The sequence below is a fragment of the Salmo salar genome, chromosome 14 (genome assembly GCF_965601325.2).
Source record: "Salmo salar chromosome 14, fSalSal1, whole genome shotgun sequence".
NCBI lineage: Eukaryota > Metazoa > Chordata > Actinopteri > Salmoniformes > Salmonidae > Salmo > Salmo salar.
Window position 1 is genome coordinate 44,083,818 of NC_138304.1, and position 21,330 is coordinate 44,105,147.

Sequence of the window (21,330 nt, forward strand, 5' to 3'; positions counted from 1 at the left end):
AATTACAACAATACTGAATGAACAATGAACCCTTTTATTTTAACTTAATATAATACATAAATAAAATCTATTTAGTCTCAAATAAATAATGAAACATGTTCAATTTTGTTTAAATAATGCAAAAACACAGTGTTGGAGAAGAATGTAAAAGTGCAATATGTGCCATGTAAAAAAGCTAACGTTTAAGTTCCTTGCTCAGAACATTAAGGAACATATGGAAGCTGGTGGTTCAATATTCCCAGTTCTTCAATATTCCCAGTTAAGAAGTTTTAAGTTGTAGTTATTATAGGAATTATGACGCGTCGACTATTTCTTTCTATACCACTTGTATTTCATATACCTTTGAATATTGGATGTTCTTATAGGCACTTTAGTATTGCCAGCCTAATCTTGGGAGTTGATAGGCTTGAAGTCATAAACAGCACTGTGTATCAAGAATTGCTAAGAGCTGCTGGCAAACACAGTAAAGTGCTGTTTGAATGAATGCTTACAAGCCTGCTGCTGCCTACCACCGCTCACTCAGACTGTTCTATCAAATCATAGATTTAATTATAATAAACACACAGCAATACGAGCCTTTGGTCATTAATACGGTCAAATTCGGAAACGATCATTTAGAAAACAAAATGTTTATTCTTTCAGTGAAATACGTAACCATTCCGTATTTTGTCGAACGGGTGGCAACCCTAAGTCAAAATTTTGCTGTTACATTGCACAACCTCCAATGTTATGTCATAATTATGTAAAATTCTGGCAAATTAATTACAGTCTTTGTTAGGAAGAAACACAGTTCGCAACGAGCCAGGCGGCCCAAACTGTTGCATATACCCTGACTCTGATTGCACTGAACGCAAGAGAAGTGACACAATTTCCCTTGTTAATATTGCCTGCTAACATGCATTTATTTTAACTAAATATGCAGGTTTAAAATAATATACTTCTGTGTATTGATTTTAAGAAAGACATTGATGTTTATGGTTAGGTACATTTGTGCAACGAGAGTGCTTTTTTTGCGAATGCGCTTTTGTTAAATCATCACCCGTTTGGCGAAGTTGAAGTAGGCTGTGATTCGATGATAAATTAACAGGCACCACATTGATTATATGCAATGCAGGACAAGCTAGTTAACCTAGTAATATCATCAATCATGTGTAGTTAACTAGTGATTATGTGAAGATTGATTGTTTTTTATAAGTTTAATGCTAGCTAGCAACTTACCTTGGGTCCTTGCAGCCACAAGGTCCTTTTGACGCTGCACTCGCGCAGTTTCCTCGTGGATTGCAATGTAATTGGCCATAATTGGCATCCAAAAAGGCCGATTATCGATAGTTATGAAACCGTGAAATCGGCCCTAATTAATCGTCCATTCCGATTAATCGGTCGACCTCTAATAGTAACCAAAAAAATTGTTAAACAAATCAAAATATATTTTACATTCTTCATAGTAGCCACCCTTTGTCTTGATGACAGCTTTGCACACTCTTGGCATTCTCTCAACCAGCTTCACCTGGAATGCTTTTCCAACAGTCTTGAAGGAGTTCCCACATATGCTGAGCACATCTTGGCTGCTTTTCCTTCACTCTACGGTCCAACTCATTCCAAACCATCTCAATTGGGTTGAGGTCGGGGGATTGTGGAGGCCAGGTCATCTGATGCATCACTCCATCACTCTCCTTCTCGTTTAAATATCCCTTACACAGCCTACTTATTCATATAGGTGTTGTCATTCAGGCAGCTCAGGCCAATGGTCTGGTCTGACGTGTTTGTGTCTGTGAGTGGTCCATGTCCATCTGTTGGGTAGGCAGGGGAGAGAGAGAAAGGTTTTAAAACAGACGTATATGGGGCCATATGTATCAAGCGTCTCAGAGTAGGAGTGCTGACCTAGGATCAGGTCCTCCCTGTCCATGTAATCTTAATCATTGTGATCTAAAAGGCTAAACTGATCTTAGATCAGCTCTCATACTATGAGACACTTGATACATATGGCTTCTGGTTTTAACCCTTCCTGGTTAAATAAAGGTTAAATAATAACAAATAAAATATTCAGAGACGTTGCAAGTGCCATACTCTACCAACTGAGCCTCATGGGACACCATATTAGTGTTAAAACATCACTGTGATCAGCTGCACACACACACACTAATAAACCCCTGGTGACCCTCCATGCCTCCACAGCAACCCAAGTAACATCCCAAATTGCACCCTATTCCCTATAGAGTGCACTACTTTTGGCCCATACAGGTCTGGTCTAAAGTAATGCACCATGTAAAGAAAAGGGTGCCATTTGGGACACACACATGGCAGGACCAGGAGGACAGAGGAGGAGGAGGACTGATCTGAGGGAGAGGAGGACTGATCTGAGGGAGAGATCAAGCAGGACCAGGGAGGACCCACAGAGGAGGGCTGATCTGAGGGAGAGATCAAGCAGGACCAGGGAGGACCCACAGAGGAGGACTGAGCTGAGGGAGAGATCAAGCAGGACCAGGGAGGACCCACAGAGGAGGGCTGATCTGAGGGAGAGATCAAGCAGGACCAGGGAGGACCCACAGAGGAGGGCTGAGCTGAGGGAGAGATCAAGCAGGACCAGGGAGGACCCACAGAGGAGGGCTGAGCTGAGGGAGAGATCAAGCAGGACCAGGGAGGACCCACAGAGGAGGGCTGAGCTGAGGGAGAGATCAAGCAGGACCAGGGAGGACCCACAGAGGAGGACTGATCTGAGGGAGAGATCAAGCAGGACCAGGGAGGACCCACAGAGGAGGGCTGAGCTGAGGGAGAGATCAAGCAGGACCAGGGAGGACCCACAGAGGAGGGCTGATCTGAGGGAGAGATCAAGCAGGACCAGGGAGGACCCACAGAGGAGGGCTGAGCTGAGGGAGAGATCAAGCAGGACCAGGGAGGACCCACAGAGGAGGGCTGAGCTGAGGGAGAGATCAAGCAGGACCAGGGAGGACCCACAGAGGAGGGCTGAGCTGAGGGAGAGATCAAGCAGGACCAGGGAGGACCCACAGAGGAGGGCTGAGCTGAGGGAGAGATCAAGCAGGACCAGGGAGGACCCACAGAGGAGGACTGAGCTGAGGGAGAGATCAAGCAGGACCAGGGAGGACCCACAGAGGAGGACTGAGCTGATCAAAGTCAACCATACAAGTTATGAAACTAATGTTCGAGCCACTTTAGCGGTTCAGCCTGAACAACTAGCTGCATGGGCCCTATTGCATCTCTGGTCTTCATAGGCATTTATTTTTATTTAACCTTTATTTAACTAGGCAAGTCAGTTAAGAACACATTCTTATTTACAATGAGGGTCTACCCCGGCCAATCCCAGACGACGCTGGGCCAATTGTGCGTCGCCCTATGGGACTTCCAATCACGGCCAGATGTGATACAGCCTGGATTTGAACCAGGGACTGTAGTGACGCCTCTTGCAATGAGATGCAGTGCCTTAGACCGCTGCGCCACTCGGGAGCAAAGCCAGGGTTATGGGTTCGATTCCCGCGGGAGACCAGTATGAAAATGTATCCACTCACTACTGTAAGTCGCTCTGGATAAGAGTGTCTGCTAAATGACAAGAATAAGTGTTGTATTGGTGGTTATAATTATCTGTCTCTGTCAAAGAGCTTGGGTATCTTGTGCGTTCTAGTGAGACCAGTACCTTTAGATAGCTCATCTGCAGGGTATTGCCCCTTACTGTGGGACACTTTATGTTGACTCTTATGATGGAATAGGAAGTGTTGCAATTCAATGTCAGGCAGACAGTTGTGAAACTCATTCTCAATTTTTTTTCTCACTCTCTGTATATCTCTCTCTCTCTCTCTCTCTCTCTCTCTCTGTCTCTCTCTGTCTCTCTCTGTCTCTCTCTCTCTCTCTGTCTCTCTCTCTCTCTCTCTGTCTCTCTCTCTGTCTCTCTCTGTCTCTCTCTCTCTCTCTCTCTCTCTCTCTCTCTCTCTCTCTCTCTCTCTGTCTCTCTCTGCCTCGCAGAGCAAACCGTTCCAGTTTGACAGAGTGTTCCAGCCTAATACGACACAGGAGCAAGTATACAACGCCTGCGCCCAGAAGATCGTCAAAGGTGAGCTCTGCTCAGACATTGTTTATGAACACTCTGTTCTACTGTAGATGTTTGCTAACCCCTAAGGTCGATGTCCGCGCCCCCGTGGAAATCGAATTAGCATAATACAAAAATCCCCATTAAAATTAGTCAGTTTAAGCCAGAGATATGTTTTTTTTTGCATTGCGTCTCAATCCACCGCATCCACCTATGTTGCACTTCCGTGTCTTCGGTGAAAGCTGGCAGAGCTAGAGCGGTGTTTGTCAGACCATGAGACATCCCAAAAAATGGTTTTCTCTCAAAAAAAGTCTGAACAGTTCAGTTTACAAACTATTATGAGATATGAGAGTCTCACAAACATGCTGATGTTCACCGTTTTGCTGTACGACACCCACAAGCATCTTGGGACTCGTCTGAAGTCGGTACAGTCGATCTGCCAACTTCTGTCTGTAGCATCCGAACCTTTTGGGCTACACACTAATATGATTAATCTGTGCAAAAGTGGGACTATCACGAACACTTACATGTCGGTTGTTTTGCTCTAGGACGCCCACAGGCCTCACAAGACTCATCTGAAGGTCCCCCGGTACCAGTTGACAAAATGTGTGGAAGTATACTGTATATGGAGACTGTTTAATGGCCAAAATATTGGGTTAAATACATGTAAATAGTACCCGCATCTAGTGTCTTGTGTTCTTATGCACATCTTAATCTTTTCTTTTATTGGCCAGTCTGAGATATAGATTTTTCTTTGCAACTCTGCCTAGAAGGCCAGCATCCTGGAGTCGCCTCGTCACTGTTAACGTTGAGACTGGTGTTTTGCGGGTAATATTTAATGAAGCTGCCAGTTGAGAACTTGTGAGGCGTCTGTTTCTCAAACTAGACACTCTTATGTACTTGTCCTCTTGCTCAGTTGTGCACCGGGGCCTCCCACTCCTCTTTCTATTCTGGTTAGAGCCAGTTTGCGCTGTTCTGTGAAGGGAGTAGTACACAACGTTGTACGAGATCTTCAGTTTCTTGGCAATTTCTGAGAACGCCTTCATTTCTCAGAACAAGAATAGACTGACCAGTTGCAGAAGAAAGTATTTGTTTCTGGACATTTTGAGTCTGTAATCGAACCCACAAATGCTGATGCTCCAGATACTCAACTAGTCTAAAGAAAGCCAGTTTTATTGCTTCTTTAATCAGAACAACAGTTTTCAGCTGTGCTAAAATAATTGCAAAAGGGTTTTCTAATGATCAATTAGCCTTTTTAAATGATAAACTTGGATTAGCTAACACAACGTGCCATTGGATCACAGGAGTGATGGTTGCTGATGATGGGCCTCTGTACGCCTATGTAGATATTCCATTAAAAATCAGCCGTTTCCAGCTACAATAGTCATTTACAACATTAACAATGTCTACACTGTATTTCTGATCATTTTGATGTTATTCTAATGGACAAAAAATGTGCTTTTCTTTCAAAAACAGGGACATTTGTGTGTGTGTGTGTATTTCTTTGTGTGTGTGTGTATTTCTTTGTGTGTGTGTGTATTTCTTTGTGTGTGTGTGTGTGTGTGTGTGTGTGTGTGTGTGTGTGTGTATTTCTTTGTGTGTATTTCTTTGTGTGTGTGTTTCTGTGTTTTTATGTGTGTTTGTGCATTTCTTTGTGTGTGTGTGTGTGTGTGTGGTGTGTGTGTGTGTGTGTGTGTGTGTGTGTGTGTGTGTGTGTGTGTGTGTGTGTGTGTGTGTGTGTGTGTGTGTGTGTGTGTGTGTGTGTGTGTGTGTGTGTGTGTGTGTGTGTGTGTGTGTGTGTGTTTCGGAGGAGTTGGGTACATTTCCATGTATGGATTAATATCGATTCCTCTTCTTCTTCTTCCAGATGTTCTGGAGGGGTACAACGGGACAATATTTGCATATGGACAGACGTCATCCGGCAAAACCCACACGATGGAGGGAAACCTCCATGACACAGATGGGATGGGGATCATCCCCAGGATAGTGCAGGACATCTTTAACTACATCTACTCAATGGACGAGAACCTGGAGTTCCACATAAAGGTAGCTACTGGCTAGAGCTCTACTACGTCAGAACATAGAGTTCTACATCAAGGTAGCTACTGGCTAGAGCTCTACTACGTCAGAACATAGAGTTCTACATCAAGGTAGCTACTGGCTAGAGCTCTACTACGTCAGAACATAGAGTTCTACATCAAGGTAGCTACTGGCTAGAGCTCTACTACGTCAGAACATAGAGTTCTACATCAAGGTAGCTGCTGGCTAGAGCTCTACTACGTCAGAACATAGAGTTCCACATAAAGGTAGCTGCTGGCTAGAGCTCTACTACGTCAGAACATAGAGTTCTACATCAAGGTAGCTACTGGCTAGAGCTCTACTACATCAGAACATAGAGTTCCACATCAAGGTAGCTACTGGCTAGAGCTCTACTACGTCAGAACATAGAGTTCCACATCAAGGTAGCTACTGGCTAGAGCTCTACTACGTCAGAACATAGAGTTCCACATCAAGGTAGCTACTGGCTAGAGCTCTACTACGTCAGAACATAGAGTTCCACATCAAGGTAGCTACTGGCTAGAGCTCTACTACGTCAGAACATAGAGTTCCACATCAAGGTAGCTACTGGCTAGAGCTCTACTACGTCAGAACATAGAGTTCCACATCAAGGTAGCTACTGGCTAGAGCTCTACTACGTCAGAGTTGAATTGCTTTACAGTAGCTAGTTGAAAGACATTCAGTAGAATCACTTTAGTTGACCGGGTTTTAAAACCTGTTGATTTCTCTCTGTGGATACTTTCTAATGTGACTCCTCTTATTTTCCAGGTTTCATATTATGAAATTTACTTGGACAAGATTCGGGACCTCTTGGATAGTAAGTCTTAGGCAGAGTGAACACAGCATGTGTCCTAAATGGCGACATATTACCTACGTAGTGCACTACTTTAGACCATAGCCCTATGGGCCCTGGTTAAAACTAGTGCACTACATAGTGAATAAGGTGCCATTTAGGACACGTCATGTGTAGCGTGCCTCTCCTCCTGGCTTGTGGCCATGCTGGTGTGGATAATTGTCTAGTTTACATCGCTGTCTGTTAAATGGAGCTGATTAATGAAATGTTGCATGTTGAAACAGGAAAAGGGTGGATGTTCAGGACATCAGCTGGAAATGTTACTGACATTAGAATGAATAGTCTGTTCATGTTTGGACTGAAGAGAAAGAATGTCTGCATTGTGCTCTGTAAACATACTGTATTTGTAACGGTTGTTAAATACATTATCCTCACCCAGTTTGAGGTTTCTTCACACACACGCAATGATTCTTAAATGGCAGGTTCAATCTCCATTTATAAGCAGAAGACGGGCTTTCTGCTGTGGCTCCAGAACTATCCAGAATAGTCTACTGTAGGAGTGTCTAACTCATTCCATTGAGGGCCTAGTGTCTGCAGGTTTTGGTTTATTCCCTTCAGTTAAGACCTGGACAACCATGTGAGGGGAGTTCCTTACTAATTAGTGACCTTAATTCATCAATCAAGTACAAGAGAGGAACGAAAACCTGCAGACACTCTGCCCTCAATGGAATGAGTTAGACACCCCTGGTCTAGAGTCTTGACTATGTTGCATGTTTCTTCTCTCCAGTGTCAAAGACCAACCTGTCAGTGCATGAAGACAAAAACAGAGTTCCCTATGTCAAGGTGAGTCTTTAATCCAGGAATGAATCCAGTCTTTAATCCAGTACACTGTCTGAGTTTAGACTGCAGCCACCTAATAACATAAAACATGGTGTCACCTCCCTATGAAAAGACAGGCTCTGAAGCTACTCAACTGTACATGCACCACTCTAACTCTCTTTGGAAAGAAGTGACTGCTTAAAGCCATTTATTTTTCTTATTACATTACGAGTTGATAAGATGGTCCAGTGTCACATCATGGGTTTTCTTTGTCCACAGGGATGCACTGAGAGATTTGTCTGCAGCCCAGAGGAAGTCATGGACACCATTGATGAAGGAAAATCTAACAGACATGTAGCAGTTACAAGTAAGAGTCCGCCCTAAGGTGCATCCCATATGGTGCACTACTTTTGACCAGGGCCCTATTCCCTTTATAGTGCACTACTTTTGACCAGGGCCCAGGGCCCTATTCCCTTTATAGTGCACTACTTTTGAGGGCTCTGGTCGATGAAGGGAATAGGGTGCCTTTTCAGACACAATCAGTCTCTATTTGTGTATTATTATTCTACCTGCCTGATCAGCGCTGATCCCAGATCTGTTGTCTTGTCTCAGACATGAATGAGCACAGCTCCAGAAGTCACAGTATCTTCCAGATCAACGTGAAGCAGGAGAACACTGCTACAGAGCAGAAACTCAGCGGGAAGCTCTACCTCGTCGACCTGGCTGGAAGTGAAAAGGTAGGAAAAGACTATCTGAGGTTAGCTTATTGCAGGTTCAGGAATAAAACAATGAAAAGAGAATCCTGCACACTGGTCCTGTTCTGATGAAGACAGACAACCGATTCCGATATGTCATTTTTGTGAAGGGATACTGGCAAGAGTAGTGTGCAGGCTTTCTTTTTTTAGAGAGAATGTACAACAACACAACATGTATGAGTCAAAACATCCTGATCTGGCCCCTCATGACTCTACTAACTGCCTGCTGTCTGAGGGAAAGAGAGCTTCCTGACATAAATACTCTCTCTCTGCTGCTCTCTCTCTTTCACCCTCCTTCTCGCTTCCTCTCTCTGCTGCTCTCTCTCTCTCTCCTGCTCTCTCTCTCTATCCTGCTCTTTCTCTCTTTCTCTCGCTCTCTCTCTCTCTCTCTCTCTCTCTCTCTCTCTCTCTCTCTCTCTCTCCTGTTCTCTCTCTCTCTCTCTCTTTGCTGGTCTCTCTCTCTCTCCTGCTCTCTCTCTCTCCTGCTCTCTCTTTCAATTCAATTTCAATGTAAGGGGCTTTATTGGCATGGGAAACATATGTTAACATTGCCAAAGCAAGTGAAATAAACAATAAAAACTTAACATTCACAATAGTTCCAAAAGAATAAAGACATTTCAAATGTCATTATGTTTATATACAGTGTTGTAATATATATATATTTTTTTTATTTAACCTTTATTTAACTAGGCAAGTCAGTTAAGAACAAATTCTTATTTACAATGACAGCCTACCGGGGAATAGTGGGTTAACTGCCTTGTTCAGGGGCAGAACGACAGATTTTTACCTTGTCAACTCGGGGATTCGATCCAGCAACCTTTCGGTTACTGGCCCGGCCCCACGCTCAAACCACTAGGCTACCTGCCGCCCCAAATGTGATGTGCAAATAGTTAAAGTACAAAAGGGAAAATAAATAAACATAAATATAGGTTGTATTTATAATGGTGTTTGTTCTTCACTTTTCTTGTGGCAACAGGTCACAAATCTGGCTGCTGTGATGTCACACTGTGGTATTTCACCCAGTAGATATGGGAGTTTATCAAAATTGGATTTGTTTTCGAATTCTTTATGGGTCTGTGTAATCTGAGGGAAATATGTCTCTCTAATGTGGTCATACATTTGGCAGGTTAGGAAGAGCAGCTCAGTTTCCACCTCATTTTGTGGGCAGTGTGCACATAGCCTGTCTTCTCTTGAGAGCCAGGTCTGCCTACGGCGGCCTTTCTCAATAGCAAGGCTATGCTCACTGAGTCTGTACATAGTCAAAGCTTTCCTTAAGTTCTGGTCAGTCACAGTGGTCAGGTATTCTGCCACTGTGTACTCTTTGTTTAGGGCCAAATAGCATTCTAGTTTGCTCTGTTTTTTTTAGTAAATTCTTTCCAATGTGTCAAGTAATTATCTTTTTGTCTTCTCATAATTTGGTTGGGTCTAGTTGTGTTGCTGTCCTGGGGCTCTGTGGGGTGTGTTTGTGTTTGTGAACAGAGCCCCAGGACCAGCTTGTTTAGGGGACTCTTCTCCAGGTTCATCTCTCTGTAGAAGATGGCTTTGTTATGGAAGGTTTGGGAATCGCTTCCTTTTAGGTGGTTGTAGAATTTAACGGCTCTTTAATGGATTTTGATAATTAGCGGGCATCGGCCTAATTGTGTTTTGCATGCATTATTTGGTGTTTTACATTGTACATTGAGGATATTTTTGCAGAATTCTGCGTGCAGAGTCTCAATTTGGTGTTTGTCCCATTTTCTTAATTCTTGGTTTATGTTCCTTTTGATGGAATAGAAGGCCCTTCTTGACTTGTCTCTCAGATCGTTCACAGCTTTGTGGAAGTTACCTGTGGCGCTGATGTTTAGGCCAAGGTATATATTATTTTTTGCGTGCTCTAGGACAACGGTGTCTAGATGGAATTTGTATTCATGGTCCTGGCAACTAGACCTTTTTTGGAACACCATTATTTTGGTCTTAATGAGATTTACTGTCAGGGCCCAGGTCTGACAGAATCTGTGCAGAAGATCTAGGTGCTGCTGTAGGCCCTCCTTGGTTGGGGACAGAAGCACCAGATGATTTTAGTAGGGTGAGGCCGGGTGCTGCAGACTGTTCTAGTGCCCTTGCCAATTTGTTGATATATATGTTGAAGAGGGTGGGGCTTAAGCTGCATCCCTGTCTCAACCCCCGGCCCTGTGGAAAGAAATGTGTTTTTTTTCCCCATTTTAACCTTAAACTTGTAGTTTGTGTACATGTATTTTATAATTTCGTATGTTTTTCCTCCAACATCAATTTCCATCAATTTGTATAGGAGGCCCTCTTGCCAAATTGAGTCAATAGCTTTTTTTAAATCAACAAAGCATGATAAAACTTTGCCTTTGTTTTGATCAGTTTTTTTTGTCAATTAGGGTGTGCAGGGTGAATACGTGGTCTGTTGAATTTGTTGTCTGTATATTTTATCATTTCATTTAGGATACCATCAATGCCACTGGCCTTTTTTGGTTGGAGGGTTTGTATTTTGTCCTGTCGTTCATTCAATGTAATTGGAGAATCCAGTGGGTTCTGGTAGTCTTTAATAGTTGATTCTAAGATTTGTATTTGATCATGTATATGTTTTTGCTGTTTGTTCTTTGTTATAGGGCCAAACAGATTGGAGGAGTGGTTTACCCTCACATCTCCGTTTTGGATAGATAATTCTTTGTGTTGTTGTTTGTTTTCCCAGAAGTGGTTAGAGTCTATGGATTCTTCAATTACATTGAGCTGATTTCTGACGTGCTGTTCCTTCTTTTTCCGTAGTGTATTTCTGTATTGGGGCGGCAGGTAGCCTAGTGGTTAGAGCGTTGGGCCAGTAACCGAAAGGTTGCTGGATTGAATCCCCGAGCTGACAAGGTAAAAGTCTGTTGTTCTGCCCCTGAACAAGGCAGTTAACCCACTGTTCCCCGGGTGCTGAAGACGTGGATGTGGATTATTGCAGCCTCCTGCACCTCTCTGATTCAGAGGGGTTGGGTTAAATGCGGAAGACACATTTCAGTTGAATGCATTCAGTTGTACAGCTGACTAGGTACCTCCCTTTCCCTATTATTTTAGTGATTCAACATAGTGAAGGCGTATGCTCAGGTTTTCTGGGTCTCTATGTTTTTGGTTGGATAGATTTCTCAATTTCTTTCTTAGGTTTTTGCATTTTTCATCAAACCATTTGTCATTGTTGTTCATTAGGCAACAACAAATTCTATCAATTTGGCAACAACAAATTCAATCCCTTCTAGACAATTTCCTGGACAAAACGTTCCACTGTAATAGTGAAGATAGTGAAGGTGTGAACCTGGCAGTAGAAACCCTAAACAGTATATTTGACCTCTCAGCTTCCTTATCAAATCTAAACATTTCAAGCAGACAACCTAAGAAAATAGTTTTTTGGTATGTTTCCACACTAATTTCCTTCCATCAATAGCATTTCTTAATATTATTCAGTTCCTTTGGCTTTGATGCCTTATGATTGAGGGTTGAGGTCAGTGATAAAGTATTCTACAGTACTACTGCCAAGAGATGAGCTATAAGTGTACCTACCGTAGGAGTCCCCTCGAAGCCTACCATTGACTATGTACATACCCAGCGTGCAACAAAGCTGCAGGAGTTGTGACCCGTTTTATTAGTTATGTTGTCGTAGTTGTGCCTAGGGGGACATATGGGGGAGGGAATGCTGTCACCTACAGGCAGGTGTTTGTCCCCCTGTGTGCTGAGGGTGTCAGGTTCTTGTTCGGTTCTGGCATTTAGGTCGCCACAGACTCTCTCTTTCTCGCTCTCCTGCTCTCTCTCTTTCTTTCTCTCTCTCATCTGCTCTCTCTCTCTCCTGCTTTCTCTATCTTCTGCTCTCTCCTGCTTTCTCTCTCTCCTTCTCTGCTGGTCTCTCCCTCTTCTCTCTCTCTGTTGGTCTCTCTCTCTTCTCTCTCTCTTTCTTTCTCTCCCTCTTCTGCTGTCTAACTCTCTTTTACCCTCTCTCGTTCTCTTCTGCTGCACTCTTTTATACCCCCCCTCTCTGTCTCTAGATGTATCTCTGAGTAAATGTACATAGCCCACAATATCTCTTTTATACCCCCCCCCCCCTCTCTCTCTCTCTAGATTTATCTCTGAGTAAATGTACATAGCCCACAATATCTCTTTTATACCCCCCCCCCCCTCTCTCTCTGTTGGTCTCTCTCTCTTCTCTCTCTGCTGGTCTCTCTCTCTTCTCTCTCTGCTGGTCTCTCTCTCTTCTCTCTCTGCTGGTCTCTCTCTCTTCTCTCTTTCTTTCTCGCTTTCACCCTCTCTCTCTCTCGTTCTCTTCTGCTGCACTCTTTTATATCCCCCTCTCTCTCTAGATTTATCTCTGAGTAAATGTACATAGCCCATAATCTCTTTTATACCCCCCCCCCCTCTCTCTCTCTCTAGATTTATCTCTGAGTAAATGTACATAGCCCACAATATCTCTTTTCCCAGTTGTCTAATCTGTTGGTATTATCAAGACTGATGAACATGGTTAGGTTATGTCACTCAGACCACATGTTTGACCCATCCCAATATATTATTAAGGCCTCTGGTGCACAGCAAGTGTTTGACTGTACATGTGATCTATCTTACCAGACGGTCCCTGTCTGTCTCTTTCTTCCCAGGTCAGTAAGACGGGGGCGGAGGGAGCTGTGCTGGATGAGGCCAAGAACATTAATAAGTCTCTGTCTTCACTGGGCAACGTCATCTCAGCCCTGGCAGAAGGTTCTGTGAGTATCCCTCTACTACCACAGATACTATGACTGGTGGTTTGGTTGGTGTAAAGATGAGTTGACCCACGAAAGCCCAAAACCTCATTATTTTACAGATCTAAATAGATATTCCTCAAGGCCAGCTTTTGGTTCTAGCTCATTCACAGTTGTATAATTCCACTCCTTTTGTTCCAATCATAGATTGGTTTGTTTAGTTTGTTCTTTGTTCAGAATGTAACAACTTGAATGGGAATTCTATTGTTGTTTCTCTTAGTGAATGTTGTTTTGTTATGTTTCAGGGTTATATCCCGTACAGAGACAGTAAAATGACCAGAATCCTTCAGGACTCTCTGGGGGGGAACTGTAGGACCACCATAGTTATCTGTGCCTCTCCCTCTGCCTACAACGAGTCAGAGACCAAGTCCACCCTCATGTTTGGACAGAGGTGGGCTCACTCACTAGCTCCTAAAGGCATAGTTCACTGTTAATATAATCCCCCAAGTATGCATGGCAACATCAACAATTCACAATGACTTACTACAATCACCATTTAGTGAGCTATTCAGGGCTGTTGATTTAAAATAGGCTGTAACGGTCTGGTCCTGTTTGTGCTGTTTCCAGAGCCAAGACCATTAAGAACACAGTGTGTGTGAACGTGGAGCTGACGGCAGAACAGTGGAAGAAGAAGTACGAGAGGGAGAAGGAGAAGGGCAAGGCCCTGAGGAACACCATCACATGGCTGGAGAATGAGCTGAACCGCTGGAGGAACGGTGAGGAGGAGAGGCCCAAAGTGATCAGCTGGCTAGGCCCTCATCTTTACTGTACAGCACAGACGTAGTAGAACAGCAAGGCACAACGTAGCAAAACATTTCTAATGGTTTACAATAGAAAACAAAAAGAAGTGTTTCTTATTGAAGAAGAACAGATACTACTAACTCCCTGATTTGTGTTTATGTCATTTTCTCGAGAGGAGGACATTTGAGTAATCTATGTGATGAATGAATTTGTTGGAGGGGGGGGGGGGGGGGGGGGTGATTGAAGCCAGACACTCAGCTCAGATGAGAGCATTATGTGATGAGAAGATAGCCCTGCAGGGTTTGTGACCTCTCTGTGTGACCGCCATGCTGCCCCCTGCAGGTGAGAGTGTACCGGTGGACGAGCAGTTTGACAAGGAGAAGGCCCAGGCTGAGGTGCTGGCCCTGGACAATGTGCCCAACGACAAGCCTGCCTCCACCCCCAACATGCCCCAGCTCTGTCTGACCGACGCAGAGAAGGACAAGTGTGAGGGAGAGCTGGCCAAGCTCTACAAGCAGCTGGATGATAAGGTGAGAGAGACTGGCCACACAGCAGGAGTAGCAACAGCCAATGTCTACGTCATAAATTGCACCCTATTCCCTATATTGTGTAACTTTTAAACAGGACCCAATAGGGAATAGGGTGCCATTTAGGACGTAACTAATGAGTTGAAGGGAAAGAGCTGAGTAAGACACTGACACGGGTCAAATCAAATCACATTTTATTGGTCACATACACATATTTATCAGATGTTATTGCGGGTGTAGTGAAATGCTTGTGTTCCTAGCTCCAACAGTGAAGTAATATCTAACAATTCACAACAATACACATATCTAAAAGTAAAAGAATGGAATTACGAAATATATAAATATTAGGACAAGCCAACTGAACATGATGCAGGTGTGTTGTTGAACAACAATCCATCAAGATACACTATTTATACACCCCTTCAAATTGGTGGATTCAGCTATTTCAGCCACACCCGTTGCTGACAGGTGTATAAAATCGAGCACACAGCCATGCAGTCTCCATAGACAAACATTGGCACTAGAATGGTCTTACTGAAGAGCTCAGTGACTTTCAACGTGGCACCGTCATAGGATGCCAGCTTTCCAATAAGTCAGTTAATCAACTATCTGCCCTGCTAGAGCTGCCTTGGTAAACTGTACGTGTTAGGCCACATAAGCTCACAGAACAGGACCACCAAGTGCTGAAGCACGTAAAAATCGTCTGTCCTCGGTTCCAACGCTCACTACCGAGTTCCAAATTGCCTCTGGAAGCAATGTCAGCACAAGATCTGTTAGTCGGGAGCTTCATTAAATGGGTTTCCATGGCCGAGCAGCCGCACACAAGCCTAAGATCACCATGCGCAATGCCAAGCGTCGGCTGGAGTGGTGTGAAGCTCGCCGCCACTGGACTCTGGAGCAGTGGAAACGCGTTCTCTGGAGTGATAAATCACGCTTCACCATCTGGCAGTCCGATGGAGGATTTAGGACCTCCAACTTTCCAACAGTTTGGGGAAGGCCCTTTCCTGCTTCAGCATGACAATGGCTCCGTGCACAAAGCGAGATCCATACAGAAATTGATTGTCGAGTTCGGTGTGGAAGAACTTGACTGGCCTGCACAGAGCCCTGACCTCAACCCTGTCAAACACCTTTGGGTGTGAATTGGAACGCCGACTGCGAGCCAGACCTAATCGCCCAACATCAGTGCCCGACCTCACTAATGCTCTTGTGGCTGAATGGAAGCAAGTCCCCGCAGCAATGTTCCAACATCTAGTGGAAAGCCTTCCCAGAAGAGTGGAGGCTGTTATAGCAGCAAAGGGGGAACCAACTTCATATTAATGACCGTGATTTTGGAATGATATGTTCCGAGCAGGTGTCCACATACTTTTGGTCATGTAGTGTAGTTTACTGTCCAGTTTGCCCCAAGTTGGAGCGTGTGTTTGTCTGTGTGTTTGAAGGATGATGATGCTAACCCTGTCCTCTCTCTCTGCTGTCATCTCTCTCTGCTGTCCTCCTTCTACTGTTCTCTCTCTCTGCTGTCCTCTCTCTCTGCTGTCCTCTCTCTCTGCTGTCATCTCTCCCTGCTGTCCTCTCTCTGCTGTCATCTCTCCCTGCTGTCCTCTCTCTGCTGTCATCTCTCCCTGCTGTCCTCTCTCTGCTGTCCTCCTTCTACTGTTCTCTCTCTCCCTGCTGTCCTCTCTCCCTGCTGTCCTCTCTCCCTGCTGTCCTCCTACTGTTCTATCTCTCTGCTGTCCTCTCTCTCTGCTGTCCTCCTTCTACTGTCCTCTCTCTCCCTGCTGTCCTCTCTCTGCTGTCCTCCTTCTACTGTTCTCTCTCTCTCTGCTGTCCTCTCTCCCTGCTGTCCTCTCTCCCTGCTGTCCTCCTACTGTTCTATCTCTCTGCTGTCCTCTCTCCCTGCTGTCCTCTCTCCCTGCTGTCCTCCTACTGTTCTATCTCTCTGCTGTCCTCTCTCTCTGCTGTTCTCCTTCTACTGTCCTCTCTCTCTCTGCTGTCCTCTCTCCCTGCTGTCCTCCTGCTGTCCTCTCTCCCTGCTGTCCTCTCTCCCTGCTGTCCTCCTACTGTCCTCTCTCTCTGCTGTCCTCCTTCTACTGTCCTCTCTCTCTCTGCTGTCCTCTCTCCCTGCTGTCCTCCTGTCCTCTCTCCCTGCTGTCCTCCTACTGTCCTCTCTCTCTGCTGTCCTCCTTCTACTGTCCTCTCTCTCTCTACTGTCCTCTCTCCCTGCTGTCCTCTCTCCCTGCTGTCCTCCTACTGTTCTATCTCTCTGCTGTCCTCTCTCTCTGCTGTCCTCCTTCTACTGTCCTCTCTCTCCCTGCTGTCCTCTCTCCCTGCTGTCCTCCTACTGTCCTCTCTCTGCTGTCCTCTCCCTGCTGTCCTCTCTCTGCTGTCCTCTCTCTGCTGTCCTCTCTCTGCTGTCCTCTCTCTGCTGTCCTCCTACTGTCCTCTCTCTGCTGACCTCTCCCTGCTGTCCTCTCTCTCTGCTGTCCTCTCTCTGCTGTCCTCTCCCTGCTGTCCTCTCTCTGCTGTCCTCTCTCTCTGCTGTCCTCTCTCTTTGCTGTCCTCTCTCTGCTGTCCTCTCTCCCTGCTATCCTCTCTCCCTGCTGTCCTCCCCCTCTGCTGTCCTCTCTCGCTGCTGTCCTCTCTCGCTGCTGTCCTCTCTCGCTGCTGTCCTCTCTCGCTGCTGTCCTCTCTCGCTGCGGTCCTCTCTCTGCTGTCCTCTCTCTCTGCTATCCTCTCTCCCTGCTGTCCTCTCTCTGCTGTCCTCTCTCTGCTGTCCTCTCTCCCTGCTGTCCTCTCTCTGCTGTCCTCCTACTGTCCTCTCTCTCTGCTGACCTCTCTCTGCTGTCCTCTCCCTGCTGTCCTCTCTCTGCTGTCCTCTCTCTCTGCTGTCCTCTCTCTCTGCTGTCCTCTCTCTCTGCTATCCTCTCTCTGCTGTCCTCTCTGCTGTCCTCTCCCTGCTGTCCTCTCTCTGCTGTCCTCTCTCTCTGCTGTCCTCTCTCTGCTGTCCTCTCTCTCTGCTGTCCTCTCTCTCTGCTATCCTCTCTCTGCTGTCCTCTCTGCTGTCCTCTCTCTGCTGTCCTCTCTCTGCTGTCCTCTCTTTGCTGTCCTTTCTCCCTGCTGTCCTTTCTCCCTGCTGTCCTCCCTCTCTGCTATCCTCTCTCTGCTGTCCTCTCTCTCTGCTGTCCTCTCTGCTGTCCTCTCTCTGCTGTCCTCTCCCTGCTGTCCTCCCTCTCTGCTATCCTCTCTCTGCTGTCCTCTCTCTCTGCTATCCTCTCTCTGCTGTCCTCTCTCTCTGCTGTCCTCTCTCTCTGCTGTCCTCTCTCTGCTGTCCTCTCCCTGCTGTCCTCCCTCTCTGCTATCCTCTCTCTGCTGTCCTCTCTCTGTGTGTTCCAGGATGATGAGATAAACCAGCAGAGCCAGCTGGCTGAGAAGCTGAAGCATCAGATGTTGGACCAGGAGGAGGTGAGTGTTGGCTGGGCTGTTGTCATCTTGTTGTTACTGTAATTCTGGTTAAAGATTATTGAACCTCAATCAAAGTAATCAAACTGTATGTTAGCTAAATGACCTTTCTATCTATGTCATGGTCTGACTTTTCACTTCTGTGTGTGTGTGTGTGTGTGTGTGTGTGTGTGTGTGTAGCTGCTGGTGTCATCGCGACGCGACCATGACAACCTGCAGTCGGAGCTGAACCGCCTGCAGGCTGAGAACGAGGCTTCCAAGGATGAGGTGAAGGATAATAATATTGTTATTATTAATGGTAGTGTTAATGCTGCTGTGGTGTTGTAGGTGAACGATAATAATATTGTTATTATTAATGTTACTGTTAATGCTGCTGTGGTGTTGTAGGTGAAGGATAATAATATTGTTATTGTGGTGTTGTAGGTGAAGGAGGTGCTGCAGGCCCTGGAGGAGCTGGCTGTTAACTACGACCAGAAGAGTCAGGAAGTGGAGCAGAAGACCACAGAGTTTGAGATGCTCAGCGAAGAGCTCAACCAGAAATCAGTGAGACAATGTCCACTCCTCATGAAGAAAGCTGTCTATTCATATTGTAATACGTTTTAAGACCTGTATGTTGTTTAAAAAAAAAATAAGAACGTGTTTTGTCTGTTTCCAGACTGTCCTGACGTCCATTGACTCTGAGCTGCAGAAAGTGAAGGACCTGACCAACCACCAGAAGAAGAGGACCAGTGAGATGATGTCATCACTACTCAAAGACCTGGCAGAGATTGGCATCGCCGTGGGCAGCAACGACATCAAGGTAAACAGGAAATGACACGTCACCACATGACATTCCAAAAGATGGGTATTATTTTCTAAGCATCTAAAGGAAATATGTAATATCTGTTTCCCCTAAACCTGAATAAAATGATAACCTTGCCCTTCCTTCTTTCTACCGCTCTCTCTCTCTCTCTCTCTCTCTCTCTCTCTCTCTCTCTCTCTCTCTCTCTCTCTCTCGTCTCCCTCCTTCCCCCTCCCCCAGCAACACGAGGGCAGTGGTCTGATAGACGAGGAGTTCACGGTGGCTCGTCTGTACATCAGTAAGATGAAGTCGGAGGTGAAGACCATGGTGAAACGCTGTAGACAGCTGGAGAGCACCCAGTCAGAGAGCAACCAGAAGATGGACGAGAACGAGCAGGAGCTGGCCGCCTGTCAGCTGAGGATCCAACAGGTCTGCTACTTATCATACACTAACATCCAACACACTGCATTCTTAGGCTGAGTTTCTGTTGCCGTTGTAAGTGACATAATTTCAAGCAACTTTGCTGATACACGAAGCAACTCAAACGCAACTGAAATTGCATGCAACAGCCAATCAAATTGAAGCTGCTTTTGTTTTGTCATATCATTCCACATGGTTTAGGAATTGTAAATCCACCCAATGTCATCTGCTGCATGAAATCGGGATTTTCACAAATGTAATTGTTTATCCAACCGTTTAGTTATTGTATAAGGATTGATTTAGACAACATTCTGGCTGTACAATTTTGCTAGCGAGCCAAAATGAAATTGGCGGCACTGTTTTATCAAGCTAGCTAGCTAGCTAGCAACCATCTAACCAAGCTAGCAACAAACTAAGCTAGCTACCTATCAACCATCTAACCAAGCTAGCAACAAACTAAGCTAGCTAGCTATCAACCATCTAACCAAGCTAGCAACAAACTAAGCTAGCTAGCTATCAACCATCTAACCAAGCTAGCAACAAACTAAGCTAGCTAGCTAGTGGCGCAGTTCATGTTGAACAAGTTCAGTTGAAACTGTTTAGAGAGGCCTGAGTTCACTTCAGAAATGACATTTATTGGCTGCCAAACCATGTACATAAACCTTTACTAGCTTTGATGCCAATATTTATTTATACAGCTCCCGTTTAGCAAATCTCTCTTCTGTCCACCTTCATCACGGCTCCCACAGCACTGGCAGCTGTGTTGTTGACATGGCAACTGGGCAGGAGTTCTGACCCAAAGATATTTATAACTAACCCAAGATAGTTAATCTGTGTTGTTTTCATTGGAAGCAAATGAAGCACAGTGGGCAGCAAGGAGGTGGGCAGAGCCAGGCACGAGCTAGAGAGTTCTAGCATGTAGTTGTATATTTCCGTTACGGAACACCTCTGTCAAGTGTGAGTGCGCAACAACTCAATTCGCCCTTGTACTCCTTGTAAACAACACAAAAAAAATTTGACTTTGGCAAAGGGTCACGTCTACAAAACTTAGTGCACTCTGTTCATAACAGATTCTAGCTTTGAGAACAGAAAACTGGATTGAGATCGGGCATTTCTTCCATGAGAAAATCAGCAGAATGTCGGCTCAGTTTTATCTAGCTCCATCTTCTCCCACTGCCGGCCTTGGGGCGTCCTCTCATCACTATATTTGGTGGGTAGGGGTATTTCTAACCGGATGCTTCAGATTATACATGCGGTGAAATAAACTCAGCATAAAAAGGAACGTCCTCTCACTGTCAACTGTGTTTATTTTCAGCAAACTTAACATAATAGTACAAAAAAATGTATGAAATGTATGCATTCACTACTGTAAGTCGCTCTGGATAAGAGCGTCTGCTAAATGACTAAAATGTAAATGTAAAATGTACAAATATTTCTATGAACGTAACAAGATTCAACAACTGAGACATAAACTGAACAAGTTCCACAGACATGTGACTAACAGAAATGGAATAATGTGTCCCTGAACAAAGGGGGGGGGGGGGGGGGGGGGGGGTCAAAATCAAAAGTAACAGTCAGTATCTGGTGTGGCCACCAGCTGCATTAAGTACTGCAGTGCATCTCCGCCTCATGGACTGCACCAGATTTGCCAGTTCTTGCTGTTTGATGTTACCCCACTCTTCCACCAAGGCACCTGCAAGTTCCCAGACATTTCTGGGGGGAATGGCCCTAGCCCTCACCCTCAAATCCAAAAGGTGCCAGACATGCTCAATGGGATTGAGAACCCAGGCTCGTCGCTGGCCATGGCAGAACACTGACATTCCTGTCTCGCAGGAAATCACACACAGAACGAGCAGTATGGCTGGTGGCATTGTCATGCTGGAGGGTCATGTCAGGATGAGCCTGCAGGAAGGGTACCACATGAGGGAGGAGGATGTCTTCCCTCTAACGCACAGCGTTGAGATTGCCTGCAATGACAACAAGCTCAGTCGGATGATGCTGTGACACACCGCCCCAGACCATGATGGACCCTCCACCTCCAAATCGATCCCGCTCCAGAGCACAGGCCTCGGTGTAACGCTCATTCCTTCGACGATAAACGCGAATCCGACCATCACCCCTGGTGAGACAAAACCGCGACTCGTCAGTGAAGATCACTTTTTGCCAGTCCTGTCT

General features: G+C 45.4%; 1 protein-coding gene across 3 annotated transcripts in view; it reads left to right on the forward strand.

Moving 5' to 3' along the window:
* The window catches only part of LOC106569631 (kinesin-1 heavy chain), a 43,318-nt gene that overhangs the window by 10,122 nt on the left and 11,866 nt on the right, over window positions 1-21,330 (forward strand). For all 3 annotated transcript variants that reach the window (XM_082960998.1, XM_045694398.2, XM_082960999.1), the window contains exons 2-16: window positions 3,976-4,063; window positions 5,907-6,085; window positions 6,866-6,914; window positions 7,678-7,733; window positions 7,989-8,076; window positions 8,322-8,446; window positions 13,090-13,194; window positions 13,476-13,621; window positions 13,798-13,946; window positions 14,314-14,501; window positions 17,889-17,957; window positions 18,135-18,221; window positions 18,378-18,497; window positions 18,610-18,753; window positions 18,976-19,164. In XM_082960998.1, the coding sequence (XP_082817124.1) occupies window positions 3,976-4,063; window positions 5,907-6,085; window positions 6,866-6,914; window positions 7,678-7,733; window positions 7,989-8,076; window positions 8,322-8,446; window positions 13,090-13,194; window positions 13,476-13,621; window positions 13,798-13,946; window positions 14,314-14,501; window positions 17,889-17,957; window positions 18,135-18,221; window positions 18,378-18,497; window positions 18,610-18,753; window positions 18,976-19,164 (1,782 nt within the window). The remainder of the gene's footprint in view (window positions 1-3,975; window positions 4,064-5,906; window positions 6,086-6,865; window positions 6,915-7,677; window positions 7,734-7,988; window positions 8,077-8,321; window positions 8,447-13,089; window positions 13,195-13,475; window positions 13,622-13,797; window positions 13,947-14,313; window positions 14,502-17,888; window positions 17,958-18,134; window positions 18,222-18,377; window positions 18,498-18,609; window positions 18,754-18,975; window positions 19,165-21,330) is intronic.